Here is a 22,670-nt window from a genome sequence, read left to right as displayed (position 1 = left end):
GCAGAAACAGCAAAAAAAAGGTCTAATTATGTAATTCATACACATTCATACACATTGTTTCATGGAGAAAGCAAATTAGTGTTGCTTTCTGCCATTTACCACAAATAAAAGATTTTGGTGTGGCAGGAATTAGCAGACTACTGCTAACACTTTGTGAACTTTGTCAGTTGGGAAAAAATTAGAAATTTGGTGGGAAAAGGCGTATTTTCTTCATTGGCCTTTGCTGTCTCAGACTGTTGAGACATCCAAAGGTTTCCATTGCTCTTTTGCTAAAACAGAACTGAAAGCTGAATAATTCATTGCTCTCTTCATCACTTTCAAGACAGCGATAAAACCGCATTAGGGATATTTGGAAAGATAAAAGATATCTTTTATCACATGGACAAAACGGTTTGAATTTTGTCAGTGTGTCGGGGTTGGCAGCTGATATTAATGCTTCCTTTGGGGATACACCCGTGTGTCTATGGGCTGGTGGTAGGGAGAACAAACACCTGCCTCCAGCTGGCTGCCGAGCTCCCACAACGCCTAACGCAGCAGATTAAGCTAAAATAGGTCATCGCTTCATCTGGAGAGTTGTGTAACAAGTTATCAATCCCTCCTTCACCTCTGTTCAGGGTTTTTGAATTACAGGAAGCATTTAATTTTGTTAGCCTCCACTATGTGGAAACATTAAGGCATGTCCCTGCAAGACTGTTATTTCCTAACCTGCAGCTGAAAGGATCTTCAAATGCTTTCCCTCTGCTCTAAGTTACGTTGCACGCTCAAGGGAAATTGCCCCATTGCACGTTTAAGTGCTTTTAAAAAAAAGCTGGGGATTGTGAAGAGACTCACAGCAGCTCTGTAGCATTTTATTTCATAACGCACTGAGGCACTAAAGGATCTCTGAGGGGGGTTTATAATTGGATCTGAACTTGCCTGTGTGGCAGTTTCTAGAATAATGCATCCACAGGAGGAGACTACAACAGAAAGCAGGGGACAGATTTGTTGGTCATAAATGTAACTCATCTAAAAATGTACCGTGACAAAATGGCCACAACAGAAAAAAGGGATGGTAGTCAGTGATATGTTTGCTTTTTGATGGTTGAGTTCACTCTTTGATTTTAGAAAACGAGGCTACTTTAACACGAATGAGCCACTTCCTCTGGAAAACAAGGCAATATTGAATGCTTTAAACATGTTAGAAGGCTGGATACATATCACTGGTTTGAGGAATGTTCTGCATGAAGAAGTTTGTCATGCTCTGCCAGTTTTATCAGGAATTTTATGGTACAACATTTCATATCTTCATATTCTAGCAATCTGTGTTTCTTAAAGTTTGTGAAATAATAGCTCATTCTGCCTTAAGTGCTGCAATGGAAAGAATGTTTTCATTTGCAAATATACTTTGACATATTGCAGAAAGAGCCAAATATTTATTTTATTATGGTTACGTTTCCAAATAATTTAATTGTCCAAGTAAGGGAAGGTTTGTGAACTGATAAGAGAATTAAAAATGTATTGAAATGTCTGTCAAGTGACTGAAAATCCCACTTCAAATAATAAACTGGAGCTTAAAGTAAGGGCAAAGGTCTACTGCTAGGAGTTTTTTGTTGTTTTGGGGATTTTTTTGAGATTTTTTTTTTTTGGAAAGTTCTTTTTATTTCCTTGCAAGCAATGAGGTCACTCCACCACTGTACATTTGGGTTTAGTGCCTCTTTCTGCAGGAGACTTTCATATTTTCTCAGTAAGTATGAGCACAAGCAGGCAAAAAGCTTTGAAATGTTCTTTAAAATGCTCCACAGGTGAACATCCAAGCACGGAATTTGCTGCTAAAGCCTCTTTAAATTGAAGTTCATACCGACTCCTTGTCATTGCTTGTCATTAAAGACGTTTTGACCAGAGAGAGAACACAGCGGGTGATGTTTAAGGAATAAAAGTGGAACAATTACAATTTTTTATACTCAATTTTTTTACTCAAACCATTCAAGCTAACGGAAACCAAAAAGATATTTTGCTTTCTAGCAATCTTACTATCCATTTCTTTCTTCCTGCTTTTCCTTACATCTTAGCACACCCGAAATATTTGCAGCTGACTGCAACCGTGGTGGTCACAACCACACACCTGGGCAGTTTTCCTGCTCCCTGCTCGCGGTTATGCCGCAGAACAAGTCACTGCTCCCGCCTGTGCGTGTTCCTCCTGGCGATGGAGGGCACCTGGTGCCAGGGGAAGCAGCAGCCCAAAGCTGGTCAGTGGCTACTTAATGCTGTCTGACTAAAGAGTAAAATGTATCAAGAGCGGAAAAAAAGAGAAAAAGGAGATCTGAGTATATGTTGGAAAAAGAGAGAAAAAAGTAATGCTCTGTCTTCAAAAATCAGCATCATTTTATTTGCTTGGATAAAAACTTGGATACTCCTATTGAATGCTATTTGCAAGGCATTGATGCAAAGAAACGAGACATTCAATAAAACTGAATTTTCTTGTGTAAAGAAGTCAAGAGGGAAGTTACTCCTCAAAAAATGAAAAACCCCACACAATAAAGAGCAAGCGTCTTTCCCAGTGAAGGACTCCAGCCGCCAGGCAGCCTCACGGAGATGCCGGCTGCTTGTCCATCCCCGGAATGCTCCTGTGCCTCAGAGCACCGCTCGGTTTTGCTCTAATTTTCCAATTTTTTAACGAGAGAAACCTTTATTACTCTCCCCCCTCCGTTATTAGTGGATTAACTCCATTACTCATTCGTTTCATAACGAAACAGCCCCCTGGGAGGGTCACGCCTCGGCGCCCCGGCCCGCAGCCCTCACGCCGCGCCCCGTCAGGCGCCCCGGCCCCGCCCCGCGCTGACGCAGCGGCGGCGGCGGTCACGTGCGGCGGAGGCAGGCCCGGCCCGCCGCACTCGGAGCCGCCGCCATGCCGCTGCCGCCGCTGCCCGGCCGCCCCCGCCTCGGGCGGGCCCCGCTCCTGCCGCTGCTCCTGCTGCTCCTGCTGGTGGGCCCGGCGCGGCCCATCTCCTTCCAGCTGCCGGGCAAGGCGCGGAAGTGCCTGCGGGAGGAGATCCACCGCGACACGCTGGTCACGGGCGAGTACGAGATCAGCGCCCCGCCGGGCTCCTCCACCGGACCCTCCGCCAACCTCAAGGTGCGGCCCCGCCGGCCGGGGGGGCGGGGGTGGCCGGGGCGGGCGGCGCGGCCCCGCCTCCCCTCGCCGGCCGTGCGGGGCGGGGAAGGAAGGAAGGAAGGAAGGGGTGACGTTTTCCACGCGTGACACCGGCCCACGCGTGAGCCGACAGCCGCCCGGCCCCGGCCTGCGCCGCGGGACTCGCCCTGTGCGAGGGACCACCAGCCCGCCCAGGAGCTCCGGGGGCTGGGCAGCGAGCGACCAGGGCAGCGTTTTAGCTTGAGCCAAATAGGAGCTTTTTCTCCCCAAAGATCGGTTGCAGCGGCCCGTCCCCCAGCCTGCCATTTAATCCGCACACGATGCAGATTATCCGGCGCCTGGCGAGATGGGCCGCTGCGATAAAGCTGTACCGAGGCTGCTGACACCGTGTGAGCAGGAAAGAGCTGTGGTGACGTGGCTTTCCGAGGGCTCCCTCCATGCCTAGGGCCTGGCACAACGGGATCCTGGCACAGTGGAATGGGGGCTGAGGAAATTTTGCTGTACCAGATTCTGGTACCCAAAATGGCTATTCTCATCTTGCTGTGTCGTGGCTTGCATGGATTTTAGGTAGGCAGATATTTGCTGCAGGGAAGAAAATTATCCTGAAGGATGTTCAGGAAGTACAGGATTGGCAGAATATTCGTGACTAATACACCCGTGTGACACACAGCCATAAAATTTTAACAGCTTCACTTTAATTCAACAACTCCACTTAAATTCTGCCCACAATCTGCCTTTCCTAGGCTATCTTCAAAATTCCACCTTAGCTGAATAAAGTCTGTTGCTACTTAGTTCATAGCAAGGTTTCTGCCCCCTTTTTTATTTCTGTCTACATTCCCAAAAGTTTCAATAGTAAGCACACAAACTTAGCAGAATGTTCTGCTTAGGAGTTTCTGAACTTGGTTTTCTTCAGGTTTTTTCTTGGTTTTCTTCTTGTTTTTTTCTGAAATCAGGTTGCCTTTTCAGCATCTGCCTACCAATGTCTGAAGGCCCTGGCACTGACAGTTGTACTTGGTTATGGCTAGGGAAGGCTTCTTCTGGAGTCTTACTTTTTTAAAAACCATGTTCTCTTCTTGCTTCATTTGTTAGAGGAAACTCTTCTGTGTATAGGCAGAGCTAAGCAGCATTAAGGCTTTAAAATATGGGTGTAGTATTTGCCTGGTAAGGGACATGTATTCCAGATGGAGTGCCATGTTCCCATCTGTCATTTACTGCTTTGTAACCAAGCCTCCTGGTTCTCAGGTTGCCCACTCTTAGGCCAGTTGACCCCAGGGTCTTTTCCAAAAGTCACTTTCATTACACAGGACTTATCTAGGGAGGTGATGGTGAACCAGTGAATCCCATGTTTGAGTCTTGCTTGGCTTTGCTGATGAAACTGGTATCTGGGTGGTACTGCTTGTAGAAGTTCTTTCTTTGTTCAAACCATAAAATGAAATAATTTTTAAAAGTCACGTATAGTTTGAAAAGCTACAAAGGAGCAAAAGTAATGTGTGCAATTCCTGCTTTCCTTCTTATTGTTCAGTTGTGCTGTGTCCTCCCAATATGCTGGGCTTGTTATAAGTGCTGAAACCTCTCTGATAGGTGCCTGCTTTCTCTGTGGTCTGTGTGGGAAGGGCCACGATGTCTGCAGGTACTCTCTGTTCTGCACTGATGGTCTGCTCTGGCCCCTTGGACTGGGCCACCGACCAGAGGCGGGAGGAGGCTGGTAGTTAATTGTGCCCGGGCTCAGCTGGGTTCCTGCCGGTGCGCTGGGATTTGTGTGTGTGGTAGCCCGGCGCTAACAGTGGCCCCCTGTGTGCTGGAGGAATCCGGGGCTCTGCCAGCTGGCTGCTGCGGGGGGCGTGGGGCGCCTGGGCTCTCTTTGGCAGCCACGTGCCTCTGCCCCATTGTCGAGCCCGACGGCATCGGGCTGTTTGTCAAGGGCGAACAATGCCCTGTCTGTGGGGGACTGCCTTACCGTAAATAACGTTAGAATAGCATGAAAAATTCCTTTCAGGTCGACTCCCCCACAAGCGTTCTGGCTGGGCTATTAGCAGCTTCTCCGCCCTCGCACACCGGCTGAATGGGCCGTGTATTTGGCTGATTTGGGTAATGCTATTCAGTTTTGATGAAAGCGGATAGCAGAGCTTTTACTGTCCAGAATGCTGTTCATGAGCTGCAAAGGGCAAAAGTGGATCAAGCTGCATAAAGATTAGCTCTGCTGCCTACAAAGGCATAGGAAAATAGTGCTCAAAATAATAGGGGCATCTGAGAGCTGCTTTTGTGATGGAGAGCCTGGTGTGCAGAATATACGGTGTCATGCTGATGGGGCATCTTGGTTAATTGTGACCGCTCCACTAAAACAGCGCATGCCATGTCACGGCCAAATCACAGGCTTTTACATTGTGTTGGCATGGGCAAACGTGCACAGTCCTCTACTGCAGATGGGCCTGCTCACTTGGGCCCAGTGCTTCCCGGTGCCCAGTGGCTTCCAGAAAGGAGGTAGCTGGTGGCTTGTGGCAAGGGGATGGCAGCACAGCTGCCTGCACCTGGCCGTGCAGGTGTGCTTTAATCTGCTTGCCACTGGAAAACAGGTACAGCTCTGAGCTGCTGCATGGAGAACAGTGCTCTTCATTGTTCTCAGACGTTTGACAGCATATGGTGCAGGGGCAGCTACAACAAATCCCTTAACAGGCCATTGTGGGATAATCTGTATATAGAGGAAGCTTGTTCCTAAACTCTTGCCTGCTATGGTTTATACCATAAAGTGTGAGAGTTTATGTACTTGATTGTTTTTTCTACCTAAAGTGTGAGAGTTTATATACTTCATTGTTTTTCCTACCTAATGCAGCAACTCTCATCCATGAGTAAGTCCACACTTGTTTCAAATCCAGTGCCAGAGAGTTAAGTAGGTGCTCTAGTAAGAATAAAGAGTGTTTCTGTAGAATAGTTCTGGGTGCATAACCCTTCTGCATGGCCTTTGTACATGGAAAAAGGCTGGAATAAAGTAGTATGTTTGACTTAACTTTTCCATGCCACAAATTATTTTGTGTACTTTGGTCTTATTGTTAAAATTATTCCCAAGCTTTTTATTTTCTTCATCTCTTAAGACTTTCAAAGACCCCTAGTAACTTTAGTGTCCATGCTGTTTCAGACATACCTGTTAAAAATTAATGTTGAGGGAAAATGGGAAGCGCTCCAGTGGAATACACACTGTTCGTTTTCATGCAGTGTTGTAACACCTTCCATTTTTTTCACCCCTCTCCCCGGTCGGTGTTTCAGCTGGATGGAGCCTTTAATTAGGCACAATTATTCTCAAGCTTGCGTCATGAAATGCGTGTCCTTTCTTTTTATACTCTTTGTTGAAGCATTTTTGTAGACCTTCCACAGTTTTTGCCTATTCTTAGTAGTTTTATAGACTTAGTGCAAAGCACTCATTATTCTGTCTGTGTAGTCTGAATTGTCCTCTGAAGTGGCCACTTTTATGGATCTTGGCACCCAAAACTTGTGTAACTCAGGGCCACACTCATGGTTCATTTCTAGAGGAACAGATGTACCCTTCTCCATTTCATCTTCTGGGGAATGTGACTCTTGTCCCATAAGTCTTCTCCCTATCTCTGTTGCTATGGGAATTCATGAATTTTGCTTGCACAATAAAGGCAATGAATGACAGTTTGTTTCAGCTGTAGTTCTTACATGTAGTCTGTATTTGGGATTCACAGGAGGAAGAGAAATTAGTGGGTTTCAGTTTGGGATTTTTTTTTGATTCTTTGGTCAATAGATTTTTTTTTTGTGGGGGGTGTTGTTTTTTGGTTGATTGGTGGTTTTTGGATCTAAGAGTCAATAATTATTTCTTAGTCACTCTGACTTCGTCAGCTCCTGGTGTGTGGATGAGGAGGGGAAGAATTGATGTAGTCACAAAGAGGGAAAGAAACTGTTGAAAGGAGAAAGCAGCAGATCCAAAGGGGAGGCTAGGATTACTCTTGCTGCTCAGGCAGCATGAGCTCACAGCAGCAAAGTAGTGTTTCTTACCTTCATTGTCCCTCTTACAGATAACTGACTCAGCCGGGCACATCCTGTATGCCAAGGAGGATGCCGCCAAGGGCAAGTTTGCCTTCACCACTGAAGACTATGATATGTTTGAGGCCTGTTTTGAGAGCAAACTTCCTGTGGGTAAGTGAAATGAAAGGTGTGCTGGCTGTTTCTAGCTTCTGATCAAGTTTGTGTAGTACGTGGATTTGGAATATGAGTAAAGTGGGCCACAGAACACTTTTTGACTTTTAGAGCTGATCTTCAGGAGGTTGTGGCCAGTCTCACTGCAGAACATCTGCTCTGTGTGTTGCATTTGAAGTAATCCTCTGTGGTTGTTGTGTAGAGCACTTGGGTTTCCTCTGAAAGGGAAATTGGACATTTATCCTGCAGAGGTCACCACAGTTGCAATGAGTGGCAGTACCAGTGAGCAAACCACACTTCTTTTGCCAGTTTCATGCTTCTCCCCATCTTGTAGTTGAGCCAGGGCAGAGCTGGGTGCCATCGTCTCCAGGACCTCTCTTTCACCCCAGCAGGCCATTTCTTCCCCATTTGTTAGAATGTGATCTATGCACAATATGTTCTTGGTAGCTATCCTGCGATAGGTTGACAACGGTTTAATGAGGTTGGATTGTGTGTGTATAGGGAATGTGTTCTTGATTTGCACCCACAACTGCTCTTGAAGTGGTCAATAAAGGGAAGGGGAAATGAGCAGGGACGTCAGCTTTGCATTTGTGCTGCAAGGATGGTTGCCTAACGAGTGCTGAGGCTTGTTTCCTGTGAGTGTGATGCGTGTATTGCCCGAGCTCAGCTTCAGGACAAACGTGCTGGAAGTGGCCAGTGTGTGGGCTCTAGTCTCATCAGTGGTGGTGTGAGTGCTTGCAAGTTTGTAGGTGCTCCATCTTTTCATGGGTACTGTCAGAGTTCTGCTCCTTGGGCCTGGTTTTTCTTAGGTCTTATCCTAAAGGATCCCAGAGTGTTTCACAGAGCTTTCACTAGCAGCATTCCTCAAATCAGTTGAAAGGAGCTGCTGTTTTGCTATTTCTGCTCCATATATAAGATGTAAATAGTTTGCAAGTTGAAGAGAACTTTAAGAAGGATATATTCTTTGCTGGGATTGGGAGGGATCTGGCTTGTAACATCTCTTCTGTGGTGTTTTACAAATGAAATAGTGACCCCAAATGCTCAGGATTATGTTTTTATGTTACTCCAAAGGTAGGACTTCCAAATGTTCCCTAACACATTGAGACATGCAGGCAGTAGTGACTCATCTGGGACTCACTCATGCTATTTACTTTCCAACACCTGGGTATTTGAGAAGTCTCCAGACAGTCCTGCAGACCTTTTCATAGCTTCCATGTGATCACACACTGAAGTGGGAGAGGTTTCTTTCTTTAGTTGTGTCTAGACTCTTAGTTCGGTGCTTTTGAGCAGAGGTTTCTTGCCTAGACCGAGCCCCTTACAACTGTTTTGATTGTACCAAATGTTTGTTCCCTGACTCCCTTGTTGCAAGTTTGTTTTAAAGCTTTCAATATGGTTGAGGAGTATGTATTTCTAAAAGCTGTTTCTACCTTGATGACGTGTGGGGCGCTGAGCTGCCAAAATATAGAGCTCATCAACTGAGCAACTGGATCCCCTTCTGGAGGCTTTCTTTTTGGACCCAGGTGCCCCGAATTCCACCTGGGGTATCTCCAGACCTCCCATGTGTGTGCTGGAAGTCAAGGAAGTATTAAAGTAAGGGACATGACGCTGTGAGTGAGGCTTGATCGTCTGCAGGACTTGGTTAAGGTACTTGGAAAGAAGTAACCGTGTCACAAGGAAGTTTCCCCTGTAAGGTCAGCATGGGAGTGGAGGAACTTAGGAAGTCTGTTTAATTCCCATGTTTCTCTTTAAAGATTAGGGTCTTTTTCCCAGTCTCATCAAGTAAGCAATCAGGACTTGGACAGCAGCCAAGGAGGATGTTTGTAGAGTATTGAAAGAGGCAAACTGTTGGTAGAGGAAACCTATAGCAGTTGGATCTGAGGGGTCCAAGCAACTGGGATTTCTCAATCCCTAACCACAGAAATGAGGAAGAGGAAGTGAAAAAGAGATCCTATAGTGAAGGTTCACCTTATCAGAGTGGAGGAGTTCTTAGGGTGCTTCTTGAAGCTGTGGGTATTTGCATGATGGGCTTTTTACCCTTTTCTAGGCAGTATGGTCCTGTCTTCCTGACCAGTGCTCTGCTCCCAGGCACATTTAATCTCCCACAATATGCTGATTTCAGGTGAACAGCCTGGCCTCACTGCATTCTCCCTTTAGGGTTCTTCTGTGTGCTAATCTTTAACTGTCTGCTCCTTCTGTAATCCTTCTCTTCCCAAACTTTCTTAAGAGTGTTAGGACTAATTTTTTCTGGAATTCCTGTGGGAAAACTTTTTGATGTTTAGTTCAACCATCCTGCTTTTCCAGTGACTTTGCAAATTAAGAGCTCCCCTAATTTCCCAGGAAACAGTTCAGTGCTCATGTGAGATGACCTCTTGAAGACCTGAGGAATGTAGGTAGCAGGAATGTAGGTATCAGTTTAGTTCATGATCTCTGAATCTCGACTGTTTTTCTCTTTGCTGCTGATCCGGCTTGCTCTGGTGAGCCTTAGCTGCCAGAGAAGCAAGGAGTTTCTGAGGATTTGGTGACGGTGAACGGAGCTGTCTTGGGCTTAGTAAACTTATAGGAGAGCAGCTTGAGTTCCTGCCAGTTCCTGACAATGTTAACCTCTTGCAAAATGTCTGCTCTCTGTCCCTTTGCAGCTGGCAGCTTTAAGATTTCTGATTTCTTACTGCCTCTTGGCAGCTCTCCCTTCCAGTCTAGCAAATTAATTCTTCTAGCTCTGTTCTTCTGTTCACTGGTCTTTCGTCTTTCTCATCTCTTCCTGCAAACTTCAGCTCTCCACTCAAGTTGCTATAATTTGAGCACCTCTAAAAACAAACCTCTCACTGAACTGTGTGCTGTGAATTTTTTTCTACAGCCACTGTTGTCTGTCCTACCTGCCTGTCTCTGTGCATGCCAGTAACGTGTGTGGCATCTGCAGTCAAAACTTGTGACTGGGGAAAGGAGTACTGGGGGTTGTATACAGCCTGTCTGTTAAAGAACAGTGTTGGGACTTCAGGGGTTTCTCACAGTAGCCAGTCTTTTATAGGAAAACAACAAAATTCCATCCTAATCATAATTTATCTGTTGGGCTCTTGTATAGTGCATTCCCATAAAGAAACTTAGGAAGTGGTTTGTAGCTGATGTGCACCATCTTATCAGTGGACTATTCATTGTCCTGCTAGCAGTAGAAGGTGATTCTACTCTGGTGTTGAAGAGCTGTTCAGGGAGTGGGTAGAAAAAAAATTTGGGGATGTTGTATCAAAGATCTGGAATATATTCCTAGCTTCAACTGGAGTGACCCAGCATAACCTATATATTGAATTTGTTTATGGACTGAGGGAATGCCCACCTGGCAGCCTTCTGAGACAAAGTGTGAGTATTAGACACACTCCTGGATAGAGACTCTGAAATTCATAGTTTAAGTAGGTTCAGACCTAGTGTTTTGCTGGCAGCCAGCTGAGGACAGCTGTATGTCCCAACATGCTGGGATTTGGAAATGTGTTACATACAGGCATTTTCTTGGTGGGTGGTAGAGAATGATACTCAGATAAGCTGATGTGCAGCATTTTTGAGAGTATCTGATATGACTATCTTTTTTTTTTTTTTCCCTCTTGTGAATGTTCTCAGATGTGACAGTTTGAAGCAGTTGGAAGAAGCTGTAAGCCACAGGTTTCCCTGGCCTGGGGTATCAGCCTTGAAAGATACCTGCTCTGCTGGTGACTGCAGCCTTATGTGCTGTTTGTGTGGCTCCAGCTGGTAGCTCTCTGAGGCAGTGTTTTCTCAGCTTCAGAAGCCTCTTGCTCTTGGGGTTTGCAATAGCAGTGTGGTTCTTGTGCATCTGAGATGGTTAGTAAAAGGATTGCCTTGGTTTATGCAGATATTCCAGCATGTAGGGGTCAGTAGTCCTCATATGCCATGTTCCTCAGTTGGAGCAGTTTATCAATTGCTCCTTTGAATGTAAAGCCATTTACAGCCCCAGTAACCTTGACAAGTTGCTTGTTCACTTCCTGTGACCGTGGGCCTCCCAGCTGAATATTTGTCCCTCCGGTGACTTGTCTTTCACTAGGCTGTCTCATAGCAGCTGGTGTTCGTGTTCTAATGCTCTGCAGTTTTTACAGTGATTTGCATCTTGTAGACGCTCAGTGCTTTTAGTTACAGCTTGTTCTCATTATATTTGGGAGGCTCTCCTTCAGCCAGGATTTATTGTGAAGTCTCTGTATTTTTAGGCTGGACTGTGCTGCCTCCGCAGTTAGCTGCAGACGTGGAGGGAGGGAGGGGAGGGATTTGAGTTCTTCCTCACTGGTGGGAAGAGCTGGTGATTTCCTGGCAGGCTGAATGTTTCACACAAGGAATCCTTTCATTATGCTTCCAGGAACAGGGAGGATGCCGGACCAGCTCGTGACTCTGGATATGAAGCATGGCGTTGAAGCAAAGAACTACGAGGAGGTATGTCCCCTGGCTGCCTGCACTGCAGGCTTCCCTTTCCCAGCACTCACGTGATGCTTTTGTAGATCTGAGCTCGTGATGGGAAGCTGTTTTCCCAGTGGTGATGAAAGCCTGTCTGCAAACTACAATTGCAGCGAAGCTTTGTGTGTTATGGGAGGAAAAAAAAAAAAGACAAACATCAACTAGAATTGATTCTGTGCTCTGGGAATTGGAGCCTGATGTGTGAATTTCTTCGCTAGGTCAGCATGACCCAGCTTCTGGGCATAGGCATTTAGAGGCAACAAGACAACTGAGAGGTGACATTTCCCCAGCTCCTGCAGCAGAGGTCATCTTAAGTTAATATCAGATCCTTTCTTAAAGGTCAAGTTTCAATGTTACTGTTCTTACCTTCCTGCCTGTAAGATGTACTGGCTCAGCAGGCCTGAAATGGTGCTTGTGTGTTTCTAAGAACTGGCAGTGTATCAATGTAAAGGTGTTTGGCAGAGTAGTAGCTGCTGTGGAGTGGGTATTTGGTTTGAAGGCATGACATTGGAAATAGACATAAAAGCCTAAACATTTCCATCTTAGGAGGACATAGCTTGCTTAGGCCCAAGAGCCAGCTGTGTAGAGTAGCAGTTACTTTGTGGCTGAGACAGTCCTGACTGGTTTGGATGCCAAATTTTTGTGGCAGATGTCATGCTTTTGGCATGATAGAATTTGGCTCCCTAGATTTTGGGATCAGTCATTCCCCAGTACAGAGCCTGTGCCTGAGAAAATGAGAATTATTGTTGGAGAAGGAGTCCTGCAAATGATTGTTGTGTCCACTGTGCATAAGGGCATGGGAGATGCCATAAAGAGGAGAGTGGGTCGCACAGGAGGCTGTGCATGGTGCCAGATAGAAAATTAACAAAAATCTGAGATGGTAATGCTGCTGTTTTTATATCCTTTCAGACTTTGGGCTGTCTGGTCTTGCGTGATTTAAGTTGGCTGGGAGCACTTCCTATGTGGACTGTAAGGAGGTGCTTGGGGTCAGAGAAGAGCAGAGCAATCATTGCTTAAGTCAGTCTGGAGCTCATCCTACATGGACAATAAAAATGTGCTTGGGGTCAGGGAAGAGTGGAGAGCTCATAGGGCCAGCTGTTTGTCAACCTGTGACTGAGGGATTGCAAGATGTTGAAATTTTATGGAGTGAATCCCTGAGAGTGTAACTGGGAGGATTATTTTTGCTATATTCACAAAATCCCTTTAAATAGCACCCACAGCATACTCTAGAGTTACTTTACTGTAGTGCTACCTAGAAGCACCATTGCTGTGCAGAAAGGTTCTCTTACGCCTGTGTGTCTGCACACTCACTGGTTGGAATGATGAAACTGTCTTGGAATAAATGCATCTCTTACGCTCATTGAGAGAAAAGGTCCGTGGACAAATAACAAGAAAAGAAGACTTTAGGCTTGCAGTCCCATTTGATACCAAATGCAGATTTTGGCAGCCCTGGCAAGCATCCTTGACTTGTGAGGACCTCTCAAAATTGTAAACTGTATTGAGCCTTTGAACAGATACCTACAAAGGACTCAAACTGACTTCTTATTTGTACAGCTGCTATAGATGTTTAACCACACTGCAGAGTAGTATGGGGTTTTTTTCACCATCTCTCTTCTCAGGTTGCTGCAGTAGTTGTGAGTTTTGACTTGATTGTTGCTGTAAGGTCTCAGAGGGCAGGAATGTTGCTCAGGTTTCTCTTGTAGAATTGCAGTCTTTTTGAGCCTTTTGCTTGTGATGTTCATGTGTTGTTGGGTACCAGTGACCTGTTGTACAGCCCTAGTCCTTCTTGTTGAATGGCTGCAAGGAGACTTGATTCAGGGAGTTTAATGAGGGTCACTGATACTGCCTAAGTCTGGCTTCATAAAATTTCATAGATCCAGACATTCTTGGAGCAAAGCAGCTGGAATAGTGAGCCAGATTAGAAAATCGAACTGCAAAGTCATATCTTAATTATCTGGGTTTGGGAGGAATAACTTTACCCATTCAAGAAGTAGAAATGAAGACTTGTGAAAAGATTTCTGATGGCACTAAGAATGCGTGATGATCTAGTATTTTTTCCACATTGACTACTCCTTATCAAGTCTTGGCTATAGTGTATCTCTTTCTATGCTAGAAGAGAGTCAGGCTTTGACAAATCTTTAAGTGACCCCTGGGAAGCTCATTGGAGTTGTTATCCTGGTGCTGGTACTCCAGATGTTCTTTCTAGGATGATGATGTACCACCATCACAGATGCTTGGTGGGCTTTTTTACAAAATCTCTTGGAGCAGCTGTGCATATTGGGTCCATTGGGGTAAAAGGTTCCAGGACTGCCCAGGGAGGTTGTGATGTTCAAGGAAAGACTGGACATGGTACTTAGTGCCATGGTCTAGTTGTCATGGTGGTGTTAGGTCTTAGGTTGGACTTCATCTGAGATGTCTTTTCCACTCTAATTGATTCTGTGATTCAGATACACATCTTGGAATACATGCAGGACTAAAAGTAGCTATTAGATTGTAGCTACACCTGTTAAGAGCAGCTGAAGGGATGCAGATGGAGCAGATAAGCCTGGTTTTTCCCAGTGGAACCCTTGTAGCCTTATGTGAATGAGGAAATGAGCCCTCAAGGAAGATAATGGAGGTGGTCAGTGCAAGGCTATAGCGTATCAGTACAGCTGCCCAAGACCTTGTGTGTGTTAGAGACCTGCTGCTCTGGCAGTGTCAGCAGAGTCTGGCTGTAGATATGCAGACTCTGGTGCCAGCTTTTCAGCAAAGGTCTCTGCTGGCAGATATGTGGCCAGGCCTCAAGGTTTTGTCATTACAACCTATTGGCTAGAAAGCAGGAGGGGGTTAACCTACTTCTTCCCACCCCTCCTCTCAAACACACTGCAAACTGACACTGCTGTGCTGGCAGAGCTATATGTACAGCTTGCCTCAGCATAAAAACCCTCAGATGATTGTTTGATGGCTTGCTGCTTGCCAGGATATGTGTGTCATGTGGAGACCCTTCAGTGAAGGGCTGACTAGCTAGCACTGGCTTGGTCACGAGCATCTCTTCAGCTCTGGCTCTGATGCCCAGGCAGCTGCATCTGGAAGTGGCAGTTTGGGGATACCTGCGTGCTGGGTGCCCTCGTGCCTGCCTGTCAGCATGGATCGCTGAGATGGCCACCATGCAGCTTTTATCTGAATAATCCTGTGAGGCTGAGACTGGTGGTGAACTGCAGGTGCTTTGTGTGTTTTCTCTAAATCATTTTTCCTCTGCTGCATTACTTGGGGACACAGCATCTGGCCTTATGTCAGGGCCCTGTCACTTCTTGATAATAGTGACAAATTCTATTAAAGAACCGCAGTTACCCACACCCTGGAGAAGTGTCAGGAACTGCAGTTAGCTTCCTTTGAGTGTCCTTGTGTCACAGCTTTTATGTAACACGTGTGTCAGGTTATAGCCACAGCTGGGGCTGCACATTCACGTCTGCACATTCAGCTTAAACAGTTGCTGTTGTGTGCTGTGCTTTAATTGAAGTTTGCGGCGGATTTTTGGGTTCGGATCCCAAGCGTGTGAGCCGTGTGCCGCGGGCTGGGCGTTGCGCGCAGAAGCCGTGTCCCGCCTGGCCCGGCGCTCCTGAGGAAGCGGCTGGTTCCCGACGGGAGCGGGCCCGGCAGCGGCCCCGCAGCGCCACCCGCTGGCTCCGGGGTCCCTGCCGGGAGCGTGTGCTGCCCTGCAGCTCCTGTCTGAGGGGTAAAACCCCCCAGCTCTTGTGCGATAATCAAGCCGCTGCTGCTGGGAGCCGGGCTGCCTGGGCCCTCTGGGCATTAGCGAGGGGAGTCTCGGTGCTAATAGCCTGTGTGCCTATGGAACTGTATCGTATACGTATGTGAGTTAGTCACCTGTATCTCAATCTGTGACTTACACTCGCTGGAGGTTTAGTCATGTGGCAAGAGCTTCTACCCACTCCTCAGAAGCCAACTGTGAATTAGTTAACATTAAGCCGAATAAGGAAGAAGTGTGCTTGCATGCATGCTGTGCTCCTCCATTGTGTAGGTGGAGTAGTAGGAAAGTGTGTTTCAGAAGACAGGTGGGAGAAGTGATAGTGCTTTATGCAATGGTAGTTTCTGGCTTGTAGAGGGATTTCCCAAGGGGAAGGATGCCCCAGATCTGTAGCGCGTGGGGAGGAGTGGTTCAAACTGGCAGTAAAAACCCATGTGGGAGCTTTTGGTTTTGGTTCAGTGATTTGACTCTCCTGTTTTCTAGATTGCTAAAGTGGAGAAGTTGAAACCCCTGGAAGTAGAATTGAGGCGTTTGGAAGATCTTTCAGAGTCCATCGTTAACGACTTTGCCTATATGAAGAAGCGAGAAGAGGAGATGAGGGACACAAATGGTGAGAGCCTGTGTGTCCCTTCAGAGGGATGGAACTCTAAAACCCCTCATTTCTGTTAAATGTGTTATTAGGGCAGCATTTGGAGATCAAGCAATTATAGTGGTCTCTGCCTGTTCTGTTCCTAGTAAGGGAAAACAGAAGCAGTCACTGAGTCTTGTTGTTCTGTCTCTGGAAATCATTTCTTCCTGTTTCCATTCCTAATGGGAATTACTCTGTTCCATTCCGTGTTGCCCATTAACCACAGCTTCACCTTGTTCCCTCTTGTTATCTTTTTGTTGTTCTGTCTGCTTTTATTCTCAAGTGCTGCTGGTTCTCAGGTGCCCTTGCCTTCACACTGTCTTGCTCTTGCATGGGGGAGGAGAAGTAGTCCTGGAAATTCTGCCATCTTGGGGTGCATCCTGTGATGCCAGACTCAGGTGCAATGGTTTGTTTCTGTTTCAGAGTCGACAAACACGCGGGTTCTGTACTTCAGCATCTTCTCCATGTGCTGTCTCATCGGACTGGCCACCTGGCAGGTTTTCTACCTGCGTCGCTTCTTCAAGGCCAAGAAGCTGATTGAGTAAAGGAGCAAATCTTCTTCCCCCTCCTCTCAGGCCCAGCTGGACACTGCTGGGACCTAGCCATGGCCTCCTGGAGCCATCTCACAGATGATATCCACTGACTGGAGCTTTTCTGGAGGAACTTGGACCCTAAAGGGGGAGGGGAGCCTGAACATCGGAGGCAATGGGGGACTTGTGAAATCCTGTTGGATGTTGAGGGTGGGGGAGGTCATGATGGGTTTGGGTATTCCTGGGGCAGCGATTAAATAAAAAAAAGATATTTCCATGACAGCTGCAGCAAGTTTTTTTGCGCTGTCTATTCTCCTTCTATAATCATGGCTTGATGATGTCTCCCATCTGTCTGTGACTGCAGTGTTACTCAGAACCACCTGACCCTGCTGCGCTCTTTAGGTGGCATGCAGGTCACACTGGGGCAGAGCAGGGGGATTCCCTGTCCTCACCAGCTGGGATCTAAGCCTCGAGCAAATGGAGATGAGTGCAAAGCTATAGGATTCATCATTCCAGCAGGGCCTGAGAATAGAGGGTCTTCCAAGGTTTGGTCCCTGTCGTGGACCTCTGTGTTTCTCCCTGTGGGAGCTGGTGTCTTTGTGCTGACAGGTCAGAGCACTGAGCATATGGTGATTCAGCCTGGAGGAAGGGGAGCCTTCTAAGGCAGGCTTGGAAGTGTGTTTGAACTTGGAAAGAAGCCTGCTTTGCTCAAATAAGCTCTCCAGCCTTGGTCCCACCCTTCCCCCACATGTTTGTCTTGGATTTGCCTCTCTTGTTTTGAAATGGTGCAGCAGCTTTCCTGAAAACCTTGGTCAGGAACAGCCTTTTGTGCAGGAGGCCTCGGTCAGATACAGTCACAGAGCAGATGGGAGCAGGTCATGCTAGGAAACTTGCTCTTACACTGAGCAGGAGACTTCTCATCTATCCAGGCAGCTGGCTGAATATCATTTCATGAGACCTCAAAGCAGAGTGAGCTGATGCTCACAGGAGGCATGAGGGCCTGTGCTCTGCATTGAGGTCTGAGGGTACAATGATTCTGTGCAGGGTAGCAGAGGAGTTGGAAGAAGGTGGATGAACTGCAAAAAGGCAGTACAGTCTGGGAACAGGCTTATTCTATAACTAAGGGAGCAGTCTGTACTGTGCCCTCAACAGACCTGTTATTTTCCTGTGCAGTACTAGACAGTAAGAGCCAGCAGCTTCTCACCATTTCTCAGCTGTCCAGATGGCCCTGTGTTAAAAAAGCCAGGCTGGGAAAAAGCAGGCAGGTTAACTTCCTGGACTTGTTGCAGTTTTTAGGCAATGATTACAGTTCTGTCATCTTGTCTGCATTCCTTCAGATTGCACAGCATTCTTGCACAGCATTCTGGTGTCCTGTGTCTAGATACTTCTGGGTAGGGATGGTGTGGTCATGGCCCTGGGCCCAGCCTAGCAGTTTCAAGAAAGCATAGTTTTATAATTTCTGACCTGAGTCTGATCTATTACTAGGAAGGAAACAGTTGTCCAGGGTGAGGCAGTGGAAAAGAGCATGTGAAGATGATATCCTGTCATCTAAATACATTAGTCCTTTGCCATTCCCCAATTCCTGGAGTTGTTAGTTCCACTGCAAGTACTTTGATTGCTTTTAATTTGTTTGTTTTTTGATAAGGCCATATTGGGTTCCTAAGTCCACTCCTCTGCCCTTGCATCCATTTTATCCTTGTATGTTTTTGAAAGCTGTTACAGTGCAGAGCAGCAGCATGCCACAGGACTGAATTACAGAAGTCATTTGAAGATAGTTTTAGCTCCTACAGTTTGAAGCCTGTAGATCTGTTAAAGGTTTTGCTTTTGTTTTTATATAACTTGAAAAGACAGTACAAGAAAGGGTCTTTTCTGCTCTTGTCTGTTTTGATATCCTCTCCCCATCCTTATCTCAGTACAAAGTTATCTTAAAAATGATGGTGAGGCCTTAAGTTCCCCAGGTGACTGTTACACTCTCATTGTTCTGGTGTTACGTTTTGATCTTCACTGTACTGGAGTAGTTACTGGGGAGCAGGTGCGGGGCACTGGTGTGGATTTACCTGTAATGACTGGTTGGGAGACTTTTGTCAGCTTTCTCAAATAAAAATTTTTTTGGGGAAAAACAACCCACCTCACCTTGTTGCTGTGAGTCTTGTCCTCTTTGTGCATGTTCCTACAGGCTGCTGTTCCCTGAAAGTTGACCTGTCTCAGGAAGTAGCAAGTAAACAGAGTCCCCACAAACCTTAGGCTTCTCTAGTAACAATTAATTTTAGCCTAGTACTTGCACAGGCTTCTCTGTGGAGTGGGACCAGCACAGCAGGTGAGGTATCCCAATACATGTTACCATTTTTTGCCTTTCTCCCTCCCCACTTCCTAATTATATTGCTCTATGGGGAGGAATTTCGAGGCTGGTAGTGAAACAAGGGCTCGTGCTCCGGGGTTCAAGATCCAGTTTTTCACCACCAGCTCTCATGTAAAGTTTTTTTCATTAAGACAAACAGAAGTACCTTCAGTTTTGTACTTTAGAGGAGATTGAAAACTGTTGCAAAGATGAGTTGGTACTATGTGAGTGGCAGATAATGAAGAGAGTGGTTAAGTATTTACTGAAATGCTTCAGATCTCTGCTGACCCTGCAAGCCTTTTGTTAAGCAGTAGCCAAGTGAAATATGCCACATAACAAGACTGGGGACATATAAATGCTAGATAACTAGTTAGTACTATCAGGGAGAATTTCAGGAAGGGAAATTCCCAGATCCTTAGATAAGGATTAGCCTCTGCAAGTTCTTTCCCCAGATGAATATTTTGAGTATGTGAAATCATACAGCTGCTTGCATGCGGTAGGTTGGTAGTGGGTCTTGGTTGTGTTACAGCACTGGGGATGCAGGGCTGGTGTCTTCATTCCATTTCACTTCTGGGAAATAGCCTAAAGTTGAGCTGTTGCAGATGCTTGGGTCTGAGCCCATCTTTGTGACAGATGCATCACTGGTAGATCTATGATTGCCTGTAGCAAACTGCATCAGACGTTTCCAGCCTCTTCCACCCACTTGTCAATGTGACTAACGATTTAATTATCACAGTACTTAGCTCAGCACGTGAGCATTCCTAAGTAAGGTTTATCTTGGTGTATTCTGCAGCGTGGGCTGCACCCAGTACAGGGTGCCCACTGCAGCTGCTGTTTGCCTACATGTGGGAGGGGATGAGCATTTTACACAGTTGCTCATTTTTTAGAAGCTGCTCAGGTATGTGAGAAGTAACCCCAGTGTACAACACCTGTGTTATCTTCTGGCTGGCAGATGAGAGACGTTTGACTCAAACTAGTTTGGCAACTGGTTGTCAAGATCATGAAGGGATTCCTGCCTGTACATTTTGGTGGGTCCTGAGGCAGAGGTTTGGGAAAGTAGCGTGGCCTCTCCTTACCTCTGTCAATTCACATGGTATATTTCTGTCTCCCATATCTTTAGTTGTGTCCATGTGCTGTACTTGTCTTTCAGATGCCTGAGATGACCATGATTTTAGTGAACAAAGTCTTTGGGAAATTAATTCTTAAGTTGAAGGTGGCTTATTGGGAGAGAGAGACCACAAACCTGAAATGGATAAATCTTTCAGAGAAGAAAAAAAAAAGGTTGGTCTGGTGAAGACTACAGGAGTTCAGTGTTGGCAGGTTTTTTTCTGCTGCCCTTATCCACCTGGAAAATTTGTCAGACTTGTGCTTGTTTTTTCTTCCTCCAAATCACTGCATGTGATGGTGTGGTAGCTTGGCAGACCAGAGGCAGGTAACCTTTCTCTGAGGAGGCTGGAAAGAGCAGAGGGTTTAGAAAAACTGAGCTGGCATTTCTTGGACCTTTCTGTTAACCTGAAACAAGTGACCCCAAGCCTTTGCCACTGCACTAAAACATTTGTATTTGCTCAGTAGTGTTTGTAGGAATCCTATTTTGCTTTGCACTAGAAGGACTGTCAGGAGCTAGAAATTTCTCTGTTCAGCTGCAGCTGAAGTGACTTAAACTTTCTGCAAAACTGTCGTAACAGATTCCTGTTCTATTCTTCTATTGCCAGAGGTCCATCACCTCAAACTCACTGCATTAGCATCTGGATTTCAGCTCGCTGGCACAGCCTGCCAGAGGGCCTGTGATCTCTTGGTGTCCATCCCAGTGATCTGTGCTGTGAGGATCATTGGTTTAGCTCATGGCTGGAGAAAGCTGCTATCTCCCAAAGGACTGTCTAGTACTTCAGTTTCTGCAATAAAATGTACATGTTGAATAACTTCCTTTGGGGACACATAACCCCAAAAAAAGTAATGACAGGACCATGCTCACGTTGCTTTCTCTCACTTCTGTGGTTTCCTGTCACTTAAATTCCTTTCACAACTGATATTCCTGAGGTAGCTTTCCCCTGAGCTTTTAAATTGATTGCATTATATGATCTTTGCATAAACTGCACCAAGGTGTTCTGTTGGAACTGTAATGGTAAGAACTTGTTTTTCCTTGGATTTTGGTGGATGCTGTTCCTACAGCTGCCAATAGATGAGGCAAGCAGAGGAGACAAGGTGCTTTTGTTTTCCTGCTATGTCCCATGGCAGCTCTGGTCTGACCTGCTGCAGTTTTACCCTCTAGCATTTTCTCACCCACACCAGCTGCTTGGGCCTTTATTTCCCCCAATGTACTTTGTTTGGACAATCTTCCCTCACACGTAAAGTATTTGTTATACATATGCAACAGGATTTTCATGGTGTTGTCTTCTTAACTATAATTAACTATGTAGATGCCTTGCCACTTCTTTCTCAGCATGGGCTGATTTTCCTTGTAAAATGTGGGCTGTTATTTCCTTAGTAATATAACCAATGTACTGCCTTGACTCTGAAAACCATGAATGAGATCTTTGAAGTAAGGCCAATGCTTTCTATGATTTGGTTTAAATGACAGTTTTCCTACCCTTACCCAAATTCATCCTTCAATACTCATTTTGCAAGAGAGAAAATGACACATTGCCCCTTGATGGGGCTTGATGGTCTGATTTCTTTAAATGCTTGAGTGAAAAATACAGTGTAAAGTCAGGTATGCATTCTTCAGCCATATTCCAATAAACCTAAGCACACCGTGACTGCTACCTTAGGGGCATCTTGCTGTGAGAGCTACTGCCTGCTTCTTAAAGGGCAGTAAAGGCAATGCTGTGGGGTGGCTAAACCTGATTGTATCTACTACTGTAAGCATTTTGTGGAAGAATTTGTAAGATACTGTAGATAATAATGGTCAAGATGGCTCTACTTTTCAAATAGGAAAAATGAAGATTGACTTTTTCAATTAGTCTTCTGATTTTCTACAACTCCAAATTCCTTAATTCCATTTTCATGAGATTTTTTCATGTAGATTTTTTTTTTTAATTATTACTGTTTGCCAGGTGACATTTTCCCAAGTACTCTCCAAGGGAGGGAGCAAATGATCTTTAGCAAGACACATCTGAGCTTTTTCATCCATTACTGCAAGCTTCTTTATCCTAAAATTGACATGCTGTCTTTGCTGCTCCTAGGGACATCATCTTTGTACGGAAATAGGTTCAGTGCATGACAAATGGATGTTGATGTATAACGTACAAATAGGTGTATATAATGCCAAACAGCTCTTGAACCTTCAGCACCTTGCGAGGAGCATTGCTCATTCTTTCAAGTATCTTTCCAAGGTAGTGAAATAAGAGCTGAGTGGGCTCCATTGTGCTTGGGTTTAGGGCTTTGTGCTTCAGCTCCTGAGGTCTCCTGTAAGCATTGGATCAACTGGCTTGAAGTGAACGTTCTCCATCATTCAACTCCGCTTTCTACCTGTAGTTGTGACTGCAGAACTTTGAAAATAAAACATTGAAGCTATGATGGTGTGCATCATTTGTGAAGAAAATGAATCACAAAGCTAAGATTAGGGTTGCAATTACTTCTTCATGACAGGGAAGTAATTGTAGCTTCAGCTCTAAGATTTATGAAGCTTTTAGTTTATTTCTTCATCAGAGCGAGAATCCATGAACTGTGAGTGGCACAGAGAGAGAGACGGCTGTGTTTTA

At 45.7% G+C, this 22,670-nt stretch overlaps 1 protein-coding gene across 1 annotated transcript; it reads left to right on the top strand.

The window, feature by feature from the left end:
* The first annotated feature begins 2,826 nt into the window (after positions 1–2,826).
* On the top strand, positions 2,827–18,750 carry TMED10 (transmembrane p24 trafficking protein 10). Its single transcript, XM_041419972.1, has 5 exons — positions 2,827–3,112; positions 7,162–7,282; positions 11,634–11,707; positions 15,957–16,083; positions 16,525–18,750. Exons 1-5 carry the CDS (start codon positions 2,885–2,887, stop codon positions 16,644–16,646), a joined length of 672 nt encoding a protein of 223 aa, XP_041275906.1. The 5' UTR covers positions 2,827–2,884; the 3' UTR covers positions 16,647–18,750.
* The last annotated feature ends 3,920 nt before the right edge of the window (positions 18,751–22,670 follow it).

Source organism: Onychostruthus taczanowskii, unplaced genomic scaffold, assembly GCF_017590055.1.
Source record: "Onychostruthus taczanowskii isolate IOZ18803 unplaced genomic scaffold, ASM1759005v1 scaffold1, whole genome shotgun sequence".
NCBI classification, from domain to species: Eukaryota; Metazoa; Chordata; class Aves; order Passeriformes; family Passeridae; genus Onychostruthus; species Onychostruthus taczanowskii.
The sequence above is the reverse complement of the archived record's forward strand: the minus strand, read 5'-3'. Positions and strand labels throughout refer to the sequence as shown.